Source organism: Stigmatopora nigra, chromosome 4 (assembly GCF_051989575.1).
Source record: "Stigmatopora nigra isolate UIUO_SnigA chromosome 4, RoL_Snig_1.1, whole genome shotgun sequence".
NCBI classification, from domain to species: domain Eukaryota; kingdom Metazoa; phylum Chordata; class Actinopteri; order Syngnathiformes; family Syngnathidae; genus Stigmatopora; species Stigmatopora nigra.
The window spans coordinates 16261233-16280067 of NC_135511.1; the positions used below are offsets into that span (position 1 = coordinate 16261233).

Genomic DNA, 18835 nt, shown 5'->3' on the forward strand with positions numbered 1-18835 from the left:
TAAAAACACGAAATAAACAGGAATATCACAGATGATCGACATTACTCGCTAATTTATCACAGCAGGAGGTGGCGAAATGTGCACGTGCGTGTATAAACGCCATATCCCCACTTCCTGTTTCAAAACTGTGATGTCATATAACTGCGCAGATTTGTAAAACACATGGAGTCGCTTAAATGTGCTTAGTCGCGTTTAACTCCAGTTTTATAACTCGCTGTAAATCCACGCGCAATTCCAACAGCTTGTTGACTGCGCTTGTGTGTCACGAGGATACTGCTGTGACATATTTGTTTGACTTCAAGTTCTCCATCGACAAAGTAAACATTTTAAAGATCAACTTCATCAAGGTTCATGGAAATCAACCAGCCTTCGAATATGTGTCATTAAAAATAACGGTAATGCATTCCTAACTTAAAAAACCGTACCGATATGTCATAATGCTATATGTAGCTATATGTAGTTCATAATAAGTTGATGACCGTTATCTACTATTAACGTGATATGAGTACATCTAATTTCTCCTGAAGTACACAGTTATTAATACGTTTTAATGTCGTCGATTTTCTCATTTAATCAGTATAAAGTGAACATAATTATTTCCTCCACAGGACTGAACTCTTGGTATAAGAAAGGAAGGTATCAATTCAATAGAAGATGGCTATGAACAACAAACATGCTGATGAGAACACCCCACTTTTGGATTCTGATCCTGCAACAAATGAGAAGCCATCCATCCCATCCGTTTTTCAGGGAAGAAGACTAGCATGTGCTGCTATTCTTCTAGCTGAATCATTGGAAAGGATTGCATTCTATGGGGTCACATCTAATCTGGTTCTGTTTTTAAATAGTAGTCCTTTCTATTGGGAGGGAACACAAGCTAGTCAAGCTCCTCTGATGTTCATGGGGGTCACCTACCTCATATCCCCATTTGGGGGCTGGTTGGCTGATGCATACCTGGGAAAGTTTTGGACTATCGCCTCAAGTTTGATTTTATACTTTATTGGTATTGTTTTTTTCCCTTTAATTTCAAATGAAAACACCAGGATAAGCATGTGTGGAGAAGAAGCAGCATTTCCAGTGCAACCGGCTGAGTGTCTTAATACAAACAGTACCCCGCCGAGCAATGTGACCTGCCCGATTCGTGCAGCTTATTGTGGACCTGTCGTCTACAGTGGGCTTTTTATCATCGCATTGGGTGTGGGGACTGTGAAGTCCAACATCACTCCGTTTGGGGCAGACCAGGTATAGTATGAACAGTATTTGTATTGAATTGTATGCATTTATTGTTATTATACAAGTATAGTAGTGAGATTTAAAGATTTCAGCACAAAGGGCACCCTAATTAATAAATAATAAAAAAATATCGTATTTTCACAACTATAAGGCGCACCGCATTATAAGGCACACCCTCAATGAATGACACATTTATTTTTTTCCCATACAAACACAAATAAATACATTATTAATAAATAAGTAGTAGTCAACATAGATAAGTGGCACAACATCACGAAAAAAAACTTCAAATCTGTTTGTCTTGGCTGTTATGGCCCTGTAGCGCTTAAAAAACTCATCAATTCTGTTTGTAATGGCTGTTATGGCCCTGTAGCGCTTCAAAACTGTCATTGAGTCTGTTTGTCTTGGCTGTTATGGCCCTGTAGTGCTTAAAAACTCATCGAGTCTGTTTGTCTTGGCTGTTATGGCCCTGTAGTGCTTAAAAACTCATCAAGTCTGTTTGTCTTGGCTGTTATGGCCCTGTAGTGCCGCCCAGAGGGCAGCAGGTTGAAGTGATGGAAGCCAGCATGTGTATTGTCTTATTTATTGTCTTTTGTTTTAGCTCGTTGCCTGGTATTGATTGCATTAACAATGGTGGACTTCCATTTTTTTTCTAAAATGGTAGGACTGGCTATGAATGCTCATGATTCAATGCAGTTGACGTTGCTAGAAGTTCAATCTGTCATGAGAAAATTGAATGTCTGTGGCCTGTCAATGATATCGCCTGTCAAAACCGATTGGATGTCTAGGAGATCAATAGCTTTTAATTTAGAATGTAAATACTAATGCCAATAGAGTTATGGAAATATCTGAAGGTGATCCATCTTTGGATTTGGGCCTGTATAATTGGGAATGTTGTGAGACATTGATTTGTGCGGTCAGACATGTGATTTACGTTATCTTTGACATGAGGGTTCACTTAGACCAGAATATTCTTCATCATCACGGCAAGTTAATTGTATTATATACGCCGACACAAAAATACAATCGGAGTCATTCATCAGAAGTGACTTTTGTGTTTTTTGTGTTTTGGTGCTTGGCTTTAGATCAGAAGATGTCATAGTTGAATGTATTAGGTGCTTTTTGTTACAGTTTTATTAGGTGATATGCCAAATTCGATCACCTGGTCGGAAAATTAAGCCCTGGTAAAATTGTAATGGACATTTATCGTTGTTAAAGGCAGAATAAATTTGATGTATTTTAAGGGTTAGAGAGCCAATCACGGATTGGTTGAATTTAAAACATTTTTTTAAGGGTACAATTCAATAGAATAAGATTTTAAAAGATATCAAAAGAAAGAAATTGTTAAAAAGTTCAATTGCCAAGCTGTCAATTGCTATTGGAAATTGGCAGGTTTTGAATATTTACTTGTTTAATTTGCTGTCCGTTATATCTTTTATATTTTAATTTCAGATGTTTAGATTGCAAGGCCTTTGAGATATTTTGTTGATTTATGGAAATATGAATAAACTTGACTCATTATAGGAGCACTACTACAAGAGGGCTTTACATCAATGACCAGCCTATGCTCATTACATGTTTCTGGCTTTATGTCAAGGCTTTTGATCATTTTCCAGCATATCGCTTTAAAAAAAAAAAAAAACATTCATTGTGCCGGAAAAAAAAACAGACAGCAACATAAAATAAACACAAACTCGTCAATAACATTCTCTATATGCTCCTGTAGTTTATATTTAGTTTTTAACACACGAAATTCATCTGTTTATGTATAGAATAATGGATGAAAAATAGAATTCAATTCAATTAGCTCGTGTATATTGGTCTTAAAAGTCTTATTTTCCTAATTTGTGCTTATTTTGTGACTTGTGCAAAATAGCAAAAGTGATAATTTTGATGGCCTTCTGTCAAATCTATAGTTTTAAATGATTTTTTAAATTATTTATTAAAATAATTCATTACAAACTAAAGAAGCACCATTCAGTTAACAAATATTGGTCATAATTGTGCAAAATTTAATTGATTTTAGTTCATATTAGAGTAAGTTTGGTCAAAAACGGTAATGGAATTCAAACAAATGTTTATAAAAGTGGACCAGAAGTATATTTTGAAGTACTAAAGTCTTCTTTTTGTACTTTAGGTCAAAGACCGAGGTCCAGAAGCCACTCGCCGATTCTTCAACTGGTTCTACTGGTGCATTAACTTAGGTGCCATCCTGTCACTTGGGGGTGTGGCCTATATCCAGCAAAATTTCAGCTTTGAACTGGGCTACATCATTCCTACCGTGTGCCTGGGGATTTCCTTCCTGGTTTTCCTCCTGGGTCGAACAGTTTTCATCACCAAGCCTGCTGATGGTAGTGCTTTCACTGATATGTTCAAGATACTGAGTTATGCTTGTTGCTCATCAAAAGCCAAGGAACCTGACTTGCTTCGGTAATACATCACCCTTTACAAGTTTAACATACACTGAGAAATAGGATGATATATCTCCATGTCAAATGACTGCAATGTGAACTATAATGCACATGAAAAGGTTTATACAGAAAAATGCAGCTTGTTGCAGTTAAACCTTTATCTTATTGCTCTTTTTATACATTTTCTACTATGCAAGGCGCCTAGTTTTTCATCTTGTAATACTATAATGTTCTGACGTCAACTTGATTTCACGTGGGCCATTTTAGATATAATATTTAGATTTTTTTTATATAAATGGATTAAAATAACTGGATTAAAAGCCCTGAATATTCAGTTTTTTATAGATCTAAAACATTGTTTATTTGAGGTATTTTTAATGTATTTTTCGATTTTGCAAGATTGATTTTGACCTAAAAACAGAAAAAATGGATTAAATAATGACAATTATTTATTTAAAATGGGGAAAATTGGGAAAGTTAATATACATCTATACTTTTCATTTTAATTTGATCCTAAAACAGAAAGTCGGCACTCAATATTTACTTTCCCGGGCCGCACAAAATGAATTGGTGGGCCAGATTTGGCCCCCGAGCCGCCACTTGAACCACACAATCACCTCTGACGTCGATGAATGAAATGTGCAAACCTTTTGTATTGAATCTTAAATTAACAAGGATTCTTGCATGGAACAAAATGCTTATTAAAGTATTTCCTATGAGATTTCAGGTATAATCAACTGTTATTTAAGGGTAATATGTAATGTAAAAGGCAGAAAACCCCTTTTAAAATGCCTATTACTTTTTATAATATGAGTCATTTATGAATATTTTTACTTTATATATTTTTTGTGTATTTTTTTTTTTTTTTGCAGAACCAGCCCACCAACACTATTAGATGGTGCAAAAATCAGCCATGGAGGAAAATTCCCGGAAGAAAAAGTAGAGGAACTGAGATCTTTACTGAAAATTCTACCTGTTTTCTTAGCCCTTATTCCATACTGGACAGTTTATTTCCAGGTAAATATATCCAAATCCTTACAAAATATATAGAAACAACAACATAAAAAATGAAGTACATATATAAATGCCATCCTAATCTTCTTTTATATTACAGATGCAGACAACCTATATTCTACAGGGGCTTCATTTAAAGATACCAGTTGCTGCTATGAATAGCACCATTGACTCCCACACGGTAATTTCAAACACAAAAAAATGCTTCAAAACATTTCTCGGTGGAGATTGATCATTTTTTTCTTGTATTTTGTGCAGTACATCAACTCAAAAGATTTATTATGATGTTTCCCCCGCATTATGAAGGTTTAAATAGGTTGTTCTCAATTCAAACTGTAGGTCAATAGCACAGTAAGAGTAGAAGGTAGAACAGCTGGAGGGTGCCGTAAATGTTGTGGTAAAAGCCTGGGAGATTAAGTCAGAATTTTACTTAACACACTTAATACCTTGCAGATTAGCAACCTGTTTGTTGTTGAATACTTCACAACAGCGCCTCCGTTGGATTATGTTTGATAAGGTAGTCTGACATATAGCCATGTTTACATATTTTTTAGAAGGAATTTATTAGTGTTGGCATTATACAAATCTACAAAATAAAACTGGAGCAATGGTGTATGTCAAAACTATTGCCCTCAGGCATCTTTTCAAAATAAGGAAGAAAAGATGGCAAATACTACAGATTTTCCCTAGTTTACTATGCTAGTCTTTTCTGAACTACTTAATATGGATTTATATATAAAAAAAAACAAAAAATAACAACACAAAACAAGGAAAGGTTTTTTTTTGGGTCGAATTTGTATTTATTTTGAAAGGAGAACGCTCACTTTTGGTCCAATGTGTATTCACAACAGTTATTTTAAAGCAGTGCAGACATGTTAGTTAGGTCCAAAAAATTAAAATGTCACTTAAAGTTGTTTTTTATTTCTTTGTAAGAATTAGCAATTGAAAAAGGGAAACAATTTCAGAAAATTTGATAATTATGAGCTTTATTTTTTGGACTTGTCGCTCGTAAATGCCACAAAAGGGTTACAAAATCTGCAAATTACTTTTACGCATTACGAAATATGATTTTTAAAATGTTTTTTTAATGTTTGCCAGCTCTGCTCAAGTAAATATTAGCTAATATTCAATTTGCTTATCTGTCTGCCTTTACTCTACAAAAAAGTTTTTTCCAAACTGCTAAACATCAATTTTTTATATCAAAACAAACAAAAAATAACAACTTAAAAAAATGTTTTGCTCAAATGTTCAATTATTTTGAAAAGCGTCAAAAAACCCGAAAATCCTTTTTACACACAACAAAATATGATTTTTTTTTTATGTCTGCCAGCTCTGCTCAACTGATTTTAGATAATATTCAACTTGCTTATCTGTCTGCCTTTTACTCTTCTCCCCCAAAAAGTACATTTTGTGAATTTTGAGTCATGGCATGTGAACCAACCAACCTCCAAATGCTTATTGTCAAAACTGAAAGTACAAGTATTTGGTACAAGTCAAATACTTCTCAAAATCAAAAGGGAAATGAAATTACATGCCGCACTGTGTTACTTCCTCACCTGACACAGTTCACTGGTACAACTGAACAAATTAGATCTATTCAAGGTGACAAAGCACACTCAGAGTACACTTGCCAGTGACTGCGTTGCAATTATTCATGATGCCTTACAATCCAAGCTAAATGCAATTGCTCGGTGCTCTCAGCTACCTAAATGTGAGTCGAGATCTAATTTAGAAATCTGCATTGCTTAACCGTCTCGCCTTTAAAATGTTTTTTTAATACAGACAGCTGGATGTAAATTACAGTACCGTATTTTCACGACTATAAGGCGCACTTAAAAGTCTTACATTTTCTCCAAAATAGACAGTGCGCCTTATAATCCAGTGCGCCTTATATATGGGAAAAAACAGAACACCAAAAACTAAAAAACACCACTGTCGGATATTAAAAAACACAAACGCCTGAATTGAAACAATACTGTTAAATATGCAGATGCCATCTTAATTTACAAAATCTTCCATCATATAGCTCCTCTCCCACTGCAAGATTTTATACAAAAAAATCCAAAACATCAACAATGGCTGGCTCTAGAGGTGACTGTGAAGTAGTGAGTGCTTCATACCTGGAAGTCAATAGCAATTACCGTATTTTCACGACTATAAGGCGCACTTAAGTCTTAAATTTTCTCCAAAATAGACAGCGCGCCTTATAATACAGTGCACCTTATAATACAGTGCGTCTTATAATACAGTGCGCCTTATATATGGAAACAATGTCATTCATTGAGGGTGCGCCTTATAATGGGGTGCACCTTATAGTCGTGAAAATACGCTAATTGTCGCACAAAGAAATTCCAAAGTTTAGTCATCTTTAAACTGATACAATATACTAATATGAATTCCCCCCTACTGTTTTCGTAGATATAATAGAATAGAATATCAGTGTCTCTTTATGCTTCCTCATCCTTTTTTTTTTTTTTTTTTGCACGAAACCCACGCTTTTTTTGGGGGTGCTCTCTTGTGAATACATATGCATGAGTAGGAATAGAGCAATTTATCATGTACTCTACTTTTGCAGTAGAATCAGCCACAAGGGCGTCTGTTCAAAGGTGTATTGCAATGTTGAGCACATTGCTCCGAAAAAAATGAAAGCATTCAGAATTTTTTTAAGAAATCCCATTTCCCTGATTTTTTTTTTTTGAGGGTACATTTTCATCATCTTTTAGCATACATTTATATTTTTAAAGAAAATCCACCAGAGGGCATGTATTAGCTTTGCATGTGGATTTCTTTGTTGCATACAAATAATCATATATTTTATTCATTTGTTCATTTTATGAAATGGTTATTTTTGTAAGGTTCGCAGGGGGTGTTGGAGCATATCCTAGGTAATTGTGGGAAACGGTCAGGGAACACTAGGAGGTGCAAGAAGATGGACAACCAATCATAGTGAGGGGAAATATAGAGTGCTTAACTAGTCCATGTTTTTGGGATGTGGCAAAAAAACGGAGTACCCGGAGACAACCCACGCAAAAACAAACTCCACAAAGTGAGAACCCAACTGGGATTGGACCCCATTTTAGTTTAGTCAGAAAAACTATCCTGTTGATTTGTTGCACAATGCTAGAAATGCATTAGTGAAGAGGAATTTAAACTAAATGTTTTTTTTTTTTTGCCATAAGCAGGTGCATGTAAATGTTCCCTCTAATTTTTCATGTAAAAAATGCTGTAAAACATGAAAAATATAAGAGTGGACAGAGCTACTGCCACTGGCTGTCACGTAAATGGCGCCATCATGGGGAAAGGGGTAAAATAATAATAATAATAATACATTAAAAAAAAGTTTGGATTTTATTTACTACGCGCCATATGATTGCTGCTGCGCAGAGAAGACGAAAGTAGTGCGCAATTGGGGGAACATTGCTTGAGAAAATGTTTTTTTTCAAAGCCAAGACGCACCAAAACTCACCATAAGATTAAAATATAGCTGTTTCTTTGTTGAGAATTCAAGCTTTTTGATTTCGTGTCCATTCACAGTTGAAAGGTACATATGTTCTCTTGATATAGTAGTCTAAAATGTAATGGTTTTCAGATGTTTTTGGACAGAGTATTTATGACCACCTGGAGGCGCCAAAGTAACAGCAAGCTCAAAAATGCAGGGTCCATCTCATACATTCGATTTAGCAGAAATTCTTCCAGTTTTCACACTTTATTGAATTTCCCCCCCAGTTTGATCTCATTTATTTCCTCTGAATCTTTCAGATGACATTTCGCTTCCCAGCAGCTTGGCTCACCATGTTTGATGCTGTGCTCATCCTGATGCTGATTCCTCTCAAAGACAAAGTGGTGGACCCCATTTTGAAACGCCGTGGCCTGTTGCCCTCTTCTCTGAAGAGGATTGCAGTGGGGATGTTCTTTGTCATGTGGTCAGCTGTGGCAGCAGGTGAGTACGGCAAATGGACCTCCAGTGTGCACATGCATCTTCTAGCTGACCTTGCAGACTCAATACCACAACGTTAGCCATCATTTTGTCACTTTCCAAAACACTTTATTGCAAAACAATGTCCACAGCACGTTATATATTCATGACCAGTGTTCCTCTGCGCAGCAGCAATCATATGGGGCGCAGTAAATAAAATACAAACTTTTTTTTAACCCCTTTCCCCATGATGGCACTGTTTATGGGTCAGCCAGTGCCAGTAGCTCTGTCCACTCTTATGTTTTTTGTATTTTACAGCATGTTTTACATGAAAAATTAGAGGGGACATTGATATACACCTACTTATGGCAGGTGTGATACTGGTGTGCCCATAGCGAGCAATGATGATGTCACTCATACTGGTACTCAATGTCCTCAGGGAGGTTGTCTTTCTGCCCAGACCAACGAAAAATTAGAGGGAACATTGGTCATGACTATTAAAAATGACACAATAAAACATGGTGCCTATATAAAAGGCATGTATTTAGAATCAGGCACTGTATGTTATGATATTACTGTATTTTCACGACTATAAAGCACATTTAAAAGTCTTAAATTTTCTCCAAAATAGACAGTGCGCCTTATAATCCAGTGCGCCCTATATATGGAAAAAAACAGAAAACCAAAAACCACCACTGTCGGATATTAAAAAAAAAAAAAACGCTTTAACTGAAACAATACTGTTAAATATGCAGATGCCATCTTAGTTTACAAAATCTTCCATCATATAGCTCCTCCCCCACTGCAAGATTTTATACAAAAGAAACCCAAAACATCAACAATGGCTGGCTCTAGAGGTGACTGTAAAGTAGTGAGTGCTTCATACCTGGAAGTCAATAGCAATGTCATTCATTGAGGGTGCGCCTTATGCGGTGCGCCTTATAGTCGTGAAAATACGGTAATCAAAAAAGGAATTTACATAGTAAGTACTCCATTCTATTCAGATGTTTTTACTTGTATAACTGTGTACTTTTTAGTTTGAATCCTTGATTATTTGAACATTTTGTCCTTTCTGAGGAGGGACGGATTTTGGTATTTATTAGGAAAAGCTGCCTTGTATCTTTGATTTTTCTCTTTTTTAAACCAAATTGGCAGGTGTGAGGTAAGACGCTCCTGTGGATGAATAATTTAGCTCTCATCTCTTTTAATGTTGTTGTGAAAGTTGTCGAATTATGTGATGTGGCGAGATAGAAAATAGTTTCTTTACAGAAGACAGGTTTTAAAAAAGTATATGTTTAGATGGATAAATGTCCTAACATTCATTTTGCAGTGAAATGGCTTTATTAAAAAAAATCATGGATTTTGGACTGTCTTTCCTTTTTAAGTGAATGATGTAATGTAAATCTTTTGGAACCCAATCTTCCTTTTAATGAATGCTTAAAGTTTTGTGTTGGGCTTTTATGGTGTTTAGTAAGAAGGGGATAGGGAGAGGTTGGAGTTTGTAAGTCTCTGTAGCCCAGTCAACGCATGGCCTGAGATGGACGGCTGGTATTATTGCATGGGATTACAACGGCTCTCAAAGTGCAGTTATGATGTGAGGCTTCCTTGGGGTGTTATCTACAAATACTGTAGCTGCTGGTGCCATGAAAATAGCCATCAAATAAAATCATAAATGCAGTAGTGGCAGTGGACTTACATTTCCTGTTTTTTAAACAATATATAAAAATATATATATACCATATTTTCACGACTAAGGTGCACCGCATTATGAGGCGCACTCTCACATTTTTCCATATATAAGGCACACTGTATTATAAGGCGCACTGTATTATAAGACGCACTGTATTATAAGGCGCACTGTATTATAAGGCACACTGTATTATAAGGCAGACTGTATTATAAGGTGCACTGTATTATAAGGTGCAGTGTCTATTTTGGAGAAAATGTAAGACTTAAGTGCGCCTTATAGTCATGAAAATACGGTAATTGCTATTGACTTCAAGAGTATGAAGCACTCACTCACTACACAGTCACCTCTAGAGCCAGCCATTGTTGATGTTGTTGTTGTTGCACTACAAGCGCCTGAGGATTGCCCTCAGATAGCGCTAGAGCTGCCACTGGAACGCGGATTATTTCATCCGGGGGGTAGTCGGAGGTGAGGGGCAGTCAAATGTCTCCGGCTGGATGAAAAACGTAGGGTGCCACGGTCCTTGTTGGCAGCTCTGAGTGGTATTTGTTGGAATTCGCAGGCCGCAGCGAGCGGCCTCTCAGGAGACACCACGTGAAGGTTTCCAACTTTGTCTCCCCATTGTTGATGTTTTGGATTTTCTATGTCTAAAATCTTGCAGTGGGGGAGGAGCTATATGATGGAAAATTTTGTAAACTAAGATGGCATCTGCATATTTAACAGTATTGTTTCAGTTCAGGCGTTTTTGTTTTTTTTATTTCAGACAGTGGTGGTTTTTGGTTTTCTGTTTGTTCCATATATAAGGCGCACTGGATTATAAGGCGCACTGTCTATTTTGGAGAAAATGTAAGACTTTTAAGTCCGCCTTATAGTCTGAAAATACGGTATATATTTTTTTAGGTATGTACTGATATTTGTAGTCAAACTTTTTGTATGTGTCTGCCCTTCAGGTATTTTGGAGACAAAAAGACTGGAGATCATCAAAGCCAATGGTCCCATTGATCAAGTGCTTGGGAATGTAATCTACTACGCAGCAGATTTACCCATTTGGTGGCAAGTGCCTCAATATGTGCTGATCGGCATCAGTGAAATATTTGCCAGCATTGCAGGTACTTGGTGATAGTGTATCACTTTTAGTTTAAGATCAATGAAATGACTGCAGACTACTAGTGTGACTCACCTTACCTGACAAATATGTCTAAAGTTGACTTTTTTTCATGATATGCTTTGTTTGAACTGTGATGCAAATGCCCTGGAAAATAACACTAAAACTAATTGAAACTATTTATAAGAAAGGAATGAAAGTATTGGATAGAAAGCCAAAAAACGCACCAACACTGTTAGATATTTAATATTATAAAAAAACACAAATGCCTGACTGGGAGAATACTGTTAAATATGGAGATACCACCTTAGTTGACAAAATCTGCTAGATTTTCTACAAAAATGTTACAACACATCAACAAGGGCTGGCTCTAGAGGTGACTGTGAAGTTCATGCGTGTCAAAGTGGTGGCCCGGGGGCCAATTCTGGCCCGCTGCTTCATTTTGTGTGGCCCGGAAAGTAAATAGTGTTGACTTTCTGTTTTAGGATCAAATTATAATTATGAGTATAGATGTATATTAAATTTCCCGATTTCCCCCTTTTAAATCAATAATTGTAATTTTTTAATCATTTTGTTCTGTGTTTTTAGTTCAAAAATAATTTTGTGAAATCTAAAAAGATATTTAAAAAACGCTAAAATAAGTTTTAGATCTATAAAAAATTGAATATTCAGGGCTTTTAATCCAGTTCTTTTAATCCATTAATTCCGCCTATTTTGCTACCATTGACTTGCTCCTTCATCTGCAATGTCTCCGGCGTGATACATTTTTTTTTTGACAGTCTAAAAATATAATCACACATCGAAAGCAGTCTGTCACGCTAACCCCCTCTATCCTTTCTCCATGTCTGACCACCTTCCTCTTTTGTCCGTAAAACATTTTTTTAGGGAAGTAGAGAGATCTAAACAGATAACCTTTAAAGGTCCTGTAAATTTGAAGTCAACATCAATAATCATTTTGCTAGGCAACAGAAAATCTTGTTTAAACTGCAAATTTAAATGATTAATAATAAAAATAGTATAATTAGGGTGCCCTGACATAGTTTGATAATCACATTTTTATGAAAGCAGAAGTTGCATTAAGCTCCTTTCTGTCTCTGTGCATGTTTTTTAGCACTTTTTTTAATAACAAATACAACAAGAAAAATAGTCTGTCAAAATTGAGACATTAAGAAAGTGAAATGATGACACATCAGTTCTCTTTTGTTTGAAATAAATCTTCCCAAATCCACCCCCTGTCAATCTTTGATTCCCCTTTAAAACGACAAGTTTTTACTTTTTATACATGCCAATTTATTTTTATCCTCTTGAAATCATCCATGACATGAGAAAATTACCTTTTCCTTAGGGAATAAAAATGTATTGTGCATTCCATTATTCAATTCTTCAGCCCCAATCGTTTCATTTGTTAACCAATGTCCATTAAATTCCATTAAATACCATTATTACTAAGCTCTTACCTAATAATATTTGGTATATATTGTTTCTTTTGTTGCCTAGTACATGCAATCAAAGTTCAAACCAAGAAAATGAATGCACTATTGAATTCTTAAGAATTAACAATGCTTTTCTACTAACCTGCTTGTAACCATTTTTTTTTATATATATATTATTAAGTGGGTCGTCTTTAAACTCTGGAAAAAGCAAACATATTCAACCACCATTCTATAATCTCCCCAGACAGATGTAGCTATCGGCCTTTATTTGAAAGATCATGAGGTGCCATGAAATTATCAATGTCAGCTTCCAGGCAAACAGGTCTGCTTAGTGGAACAAATAAGACCACCCCCTCACCCCCATCTACCCTTACTTCTCCAACCCACTTTACCCTCATGGGACGTCTTCTTTCCATTTTTCTCTCACTTGACGATTTCCTTCGTATTTTACCTTTCACAAAAAGCAAACAGCGTGATTCATCTTTTAGAAAAGTAGCATCGTCTTTCAGACTAGAGCAGATAGCCGAGAAAGTAGAATGGGATGCCAGACTGATGGCGAGCCCCCCTACCCCCCTTTTTTTGCTACCTGACGACTACATTGAAAGTCAGTGAATGCAACATGTGAAAATACTTTGGTAGTCAAGTCATGTATTCTATTGGACTCCAATTTCTTCTCGACACAATAATTCTGAATTTTCACTGCACAATCAATCAATTATTTTGTACATCCCAACTACTTACCTATCTTCTCTTGCCCCTCATCCATTCAGTCAATTAGGAAAGCAGCCAAGCAGTGTTTGTTCCACTTCTCAATTACACTAATGAAATGAATGTGTCCTCACTTTCTTGCAGGGTTGGAGTTTGCCTACTCTGCTGCACCCAAGTCTATGCAAAGTGCCATTATGGGGCTCTTCTTCTTCTTCTCTGGGATTGGTTCCTTCGTAGGATCGGGTTTGTTGGCTATTGTATCCCTCAAGGCTATTGGCTGGATGTCATCTCACAAAGATTTTGGTAAGAAAATACTGCTATTTTAGTTGACAAAACTCAAAAACGTGTATTAATTTACAAAATTAGAGGATAGGTCTTGCAATTTTAAACCAAAAACAGTATTTGTCACGCAAAAACATGATGACTGAATCGAGGGTACGGCTTATATGTGCATAAATTAAACTTGACATGCACAAAACTGCAAGGCGACAATGACAAAACTCAATAATGCAAGAATATGCGGACATTTATTTCAAAATAGATGCTCAGGGTGCCACCATCTTGACCAACTAGACCGCTAAGGACACACTTCCTGGTTGTACTGCTCACATGACTTACTTTTTGAATTTGTCTATGTGCAGGCAACAACCTTTCGAATGTTTAATCCAGTAATCGATGTATACAGTATCTCCGAAATACCACATGCAATGATTTTTCTTGAAGATTTTCCCTTCAAAATAATACATTTGTGGTCCCTATTTAAACCACGAATATTGGATTGGATTGGATAACTTTATTCATCCCGGATTCGGGAAATTTCGTTGTCACAGTAGTCAGAGAGTGACTATGCAGAAATAGGAAATATATATATCAGTCCAGTCGTTTTTGATCCATTGGCAGATAGTGGTGAATATTGTTCCATATATAAGGCGCACCTGATTATAAGGTGCATAGTAGTAAGCTTTTGAAAAAATTGAAGGCTTTTTAGGTGTGTGTGGTAAATATTGCATGCAAAATCCAGGTTGTCTAGCTCATTAATTATGTGTCACTCAAGAAGTTGATCATAAAACTGTAAAATGCATTACACGCTTTGTCAATCTATCAGATTCTCATTTTAGCTTTGTTCAAAGTGCAGGTAAAATGAATCCAGATTGCCTAGAGTACATCTTTTGCTTCTTTTTTTTTTAGTTCTTTGAATGATGAGTAGAAGAAAACTGCCTTGTAGCCAAAGATTAGAACAATTGGGGGTGAAAAAAAAATTCAGGTGACATACAAAGCTTCAATAATATCCAAAGTCAGGAATTGTATAGTTTGTTTTGTGGCTGATTTGCACACTTTATGTAGAGTCCTCTTTGCTCTTAAGGTGGAGTAGACTGAACTCATTCTCATGGCTTCTGGCGGAATGGTGTTCAGTAAACATCTTACCGGGTGAACTGTTGGGAATTTTACTGAGTCGCACTAGCCTGAAGATAGATGAGCAACATTAATCACAGGCTGGGGGTCTGATTACACCTCCCTCCTCGACTTAAGTAAAGCTCTCCCCCTGAGCATTAACATGGAGATGGAACTGCTAGTCTGGCATCACACGGCTTGATGCTGTCACTCCGTCTCCATGTGCACATCCCCAAAAAAAAGTCAGCCCGTGTTGGGCGTTGCATTAAAAGTGGAACTTTTAAAAGAGGCTTCTTTGCAACTTAGAGGAAAAAGACGGAATTTCATCATGATTGATGACGTTGCCAGGTATGTTTTACAGAGAAATACAAAGATAAACAGTAGCTTCAAGGACTCTTTTTAACAGGTGGATTTTCATAATTTGTCGGAATACTTTGCAAATCCCACTAAAATATTTGTACGATAAGTCGGTATTAAGGTAGTAAACGGCTGAGTTATAAATAACCTTAATAGTGTGACCGGACGTTTGGTCGCCGGTCTTTTGGTCTCTTTTGGTCGCCGGTCAAATACTACTTAGATATTAAACAGTACTTAGATATTAAACAGTACTTGGATATTAAACAGTACTTAGATATTGAATAGTACTTAGATATTAAACAGTACTCAGATATTAAACAGTACTTAGATATGAAACAGTACTTAGATATCAAACAGTACTTCATTATAAAACAGTACTTAGATATTAAACAGTACTTAGATATTAAACAGTACTTAGATATTAAACAGTACTTAGATATTAAACAGTACTTAGATATTAAACGGTACTTCATTATAAAACAGTACTTAGATATTAAACAGTACTTAGATATTAAACAGTACTTAGATATTAAACAGTACTTAGATATTAAACAGTACTTAGATATTAAACAGTACTTAGATATTAAACAGTACTTAGATATTAAACAGTACTTAGATATTAAACAGTACTTAGATATTAAACAGTACTTAGATATTAAACAGTACTTAGATATTATATTCTCTCTTTTAGATATTAAACTCTTTTAGATATTAAACTCTCTTTTAGATATTAAACTCTCTTTTAGATATTAAACTCTCTCTCATGAATATAAATTTGAGAGCTGGTTTCAACAGTAAACTGTCACCATTTGACCAGCGACCAAAAGACCGGCGACCAAACGTCCGAGCACCCCTTAATAGGGGCTGAGGATTTCGGCAGAAATACCGTGATCCGTTGTATTTTGAAAGATTACATGCACTGTTTTTTTCGTTTTTCGAGTTTCTTTTGCCTGTTTACATCAACAAGTATAAATCAATAACAAGGACTACGATTACACAGACAGTGTATTAGATATGGAACAATGTACCTGACTTAGATGAAATAGGTCAATAGCAATTAACATTTCAAGATGTACCAATTGATCCAAAGCTTGAAATGTCATGACTGAACATTTTAATGCTTCGATGCCTTCAATATCATCTTCAGCTTGAAGATCCAAATTTGAGGAGAAATCAATGCGTCTTTGTTTCAGCTATTTAATCATTTTCTGTAGAACTATACTCTCTTAGAAAACTTGATATGTCTCGCATAACCGACTAAGAGTTTGTAGCATGGCCCCCATATGTTGCACTTAGCCCAAGTTAAGCTTTGTGATGTAAAAAAAGGCATTAGAACGCTGACATTTCATTCAATGTGACCCCGAAACTTTAAAGCGAGACGTGTGAATGCCATCTTGTCTTGAAAATCCAGGACATCTGATTTCAGATTAGTGACAACTTGACCCCTCCCTATCCAAACGAAAGACCATTTGTCATCGGGGGAATAAAAACAGCTCTCAAAAGAGTTCATTGTGACATCGAGAGAGAAAAAATTAACACATAAAAGGGTTTCAAATTAGATGCAGGAAGTGACATTTGAAGAAACAAGAGCTTGGTATGTGAAAAGTCTCAAATGTGAAGCTTAAGAGACTCCTTGTTCAGCTTTGTAATGGAAGGCACAGAGGGGGGAACTATTAAAGGATGTGGGGAGGAATCAAGGAAATAAGACTAACCAGATATTTCCACCAAAATTAGACAAAAACGGAATGTTTTAAAAGCAATAATGTCTCAAAAATATTTGGGAAGCCAATGACCAGATCCTCCACAAATACATGAACAACCATAGCATCACTAATAGCCTAGCAAGATAACAGATTTAGCTCTTGCCAATATTATTTACATTTTTTTTAAAGAAAATCTGCATTTCTATTACCACTAGTAATGCACTTTTTTTTTAAATATCAAAATTGGTAATGGAAATACCCAAATTTTAAATCAAATCATGTATTGCAAACACATTTTTACGCTTTCATGAAGGTTTTTTCTTTGGATTAAAATTTATGACAAGAATGTAATGGATACACCATTCCAATTTATACACTAAAGCACATGATGTACCTAATCACATAATCACTTTTTTGTCAATTCTGTCAGACGAAACATGGCGCAGAGTGAATGACAACAAGAACACGGAATTTCACTGAAATCCCTTAATCTGAATGTTCCCCTTACCGTATTATAGCCACAACACCCACACATAACAGGTTATAGGCATTCATTTTCTTTCATTCATTCATGCGAGTGAACCACTACACCACAGGTCTCAAAGTGGCGGCCTGTGGGCCAAATCTGGCCCGCCGCATCACTTTGTGTGGCCCGGGAAAGTAAATCATAAGTGCCGACTTTCTGTTTTAGGATCAAATTAAAATGAAGAGTACAGATGTATATTAAATTCCCTGATTTTCCCCATTTAAAATCAATAATTGTAATTTTTTAATCATTTTTTCGGTATTTTTAGTTAAAAAATAATTTTGTAAAATCTAAAAATATATTTAAAAAAATCGAAAATAAACATTGTTTTAGATCTATAAAAAACAGAATATTCAGAGCTTTTAATCCAGTTCTTTTAATCCATTTATTAAAAAAAAAAATCTAAATATATATCTAAAATGGTCCCACGTGAAATCAAGTTGACGTTAACGCGGCCTGCAAACCAACCCGAGTTTGACACCCTTACTGTAGTCTAACATTATATTATGCGAGTAACCATTAAGTGTTAGTGTTTTTTTTTAATGGTAGATATGATCATTTAAGATTAGAAAGCGCCATATTGTGACTACTACTTACCGTGAAGGTCAATTATTGAATGTTGATCTTAACAACAGATCCCCCCCCCCCCTCAACTCTCATCAACCTCAGTTTCTTACTATCTGAATTATTTACACAGCTTTTTCTAGTCCACCTGTCACAATCAAAAACAGTTGACCAGATGAAGATGACAACAGAATAAATGTCTTTTCATCTTCTCTTCCTTTAATGCCTTGCCACAACATCAGTCATTCTCCAGAACGCCTGGAAGATCAAATGTTATACGCTTTATTCTTTTGAAGGCGCATCGACAGATTCATCGTTTCTGTATGTGGTGATATGTCATCGCACCCGTTCGTTTTTTTGTTTTTTTTCTCGCTGAATTCCTAATTATCGACAAAGATGCACCCACACAACCGATAGATTGGTGGAATGACTTTGTGGAATCACATTGCGATGTTGTGATGTTAGACGGAGACGATTGATCAAGAAAAGCTTGAGGATCTCGTTTTCTATGAGTTAATCTTGTACTTTGATCAGTAGGACCAAACGGGGGCATTAAATCAAGTACAAGGACATGAAGGTTTTGTGTTATAACTAAATATATTATGACATCACTGCCTCTTTAGTTGAAAAGGTCATCTTGCGATGTTGTGCCTATTGAGGTGTTTTTTTTTCAGGCATTCAGGCAAATTGATCGGTTCAAGGATTCCAAGTCGACAATGATTTAGAAAAAAAATGTATTTTTTTGGAATTCTACATGAATCAAAATAGTTTATCCATAAATTTTCC

The 18835-nt window shown here is 35.8% G+C and overlaps 1 protein-coding gene across 2 annotated transcripts in view; it reads left to right on the plus strand.

The window, feature by feature from the left end:
- The first annotated feature begins 163 nt into the window (after positions 1 to 163).
- Positions 164 to 18835, plus strand: part of slc15a4 (solute carrier family 15 member 4) — a 67942-nt gene continuing 49270 nt past the window's right edge. Inside the window, exons 1-8 of one of the 2 annotated variants that reach the window (XR_013326068.1) lie at positions 164 to 395; positions 609 to 1242; positions 3371 to 3663; positions 4517 to 4661; positions 4759 to 4839; positions 8418 to 8598; positions 11212 to 11370; positions 13652 to 13810. Coding sequence is in view for 1 of the 2 variants with exons in the window: in XM_077714794.1 (XP_077570920.1) it covers positions 655 to 1242; positions 3371 to 3663; positions 4517 to 4661; positions 4759 to 4839; positions 8418 to 8598; positions 11212 to 11370; positions 13652 to 13810 (1606 nt within the window). In the remaining variant the exon portion in view is untranslated. The remainder of the gene's footprint in view (positions 396 to 608; positions 1243 to 3370; positions 3664 to 4516; positions 4662 to 4758; positions 4840 to 8417; positions 8599 to 11211; positions 11371 to 13651; positions 13811 to 18835) is intronic. The other variant, XM_077714794.1, reaches the window with a different exon arrangement.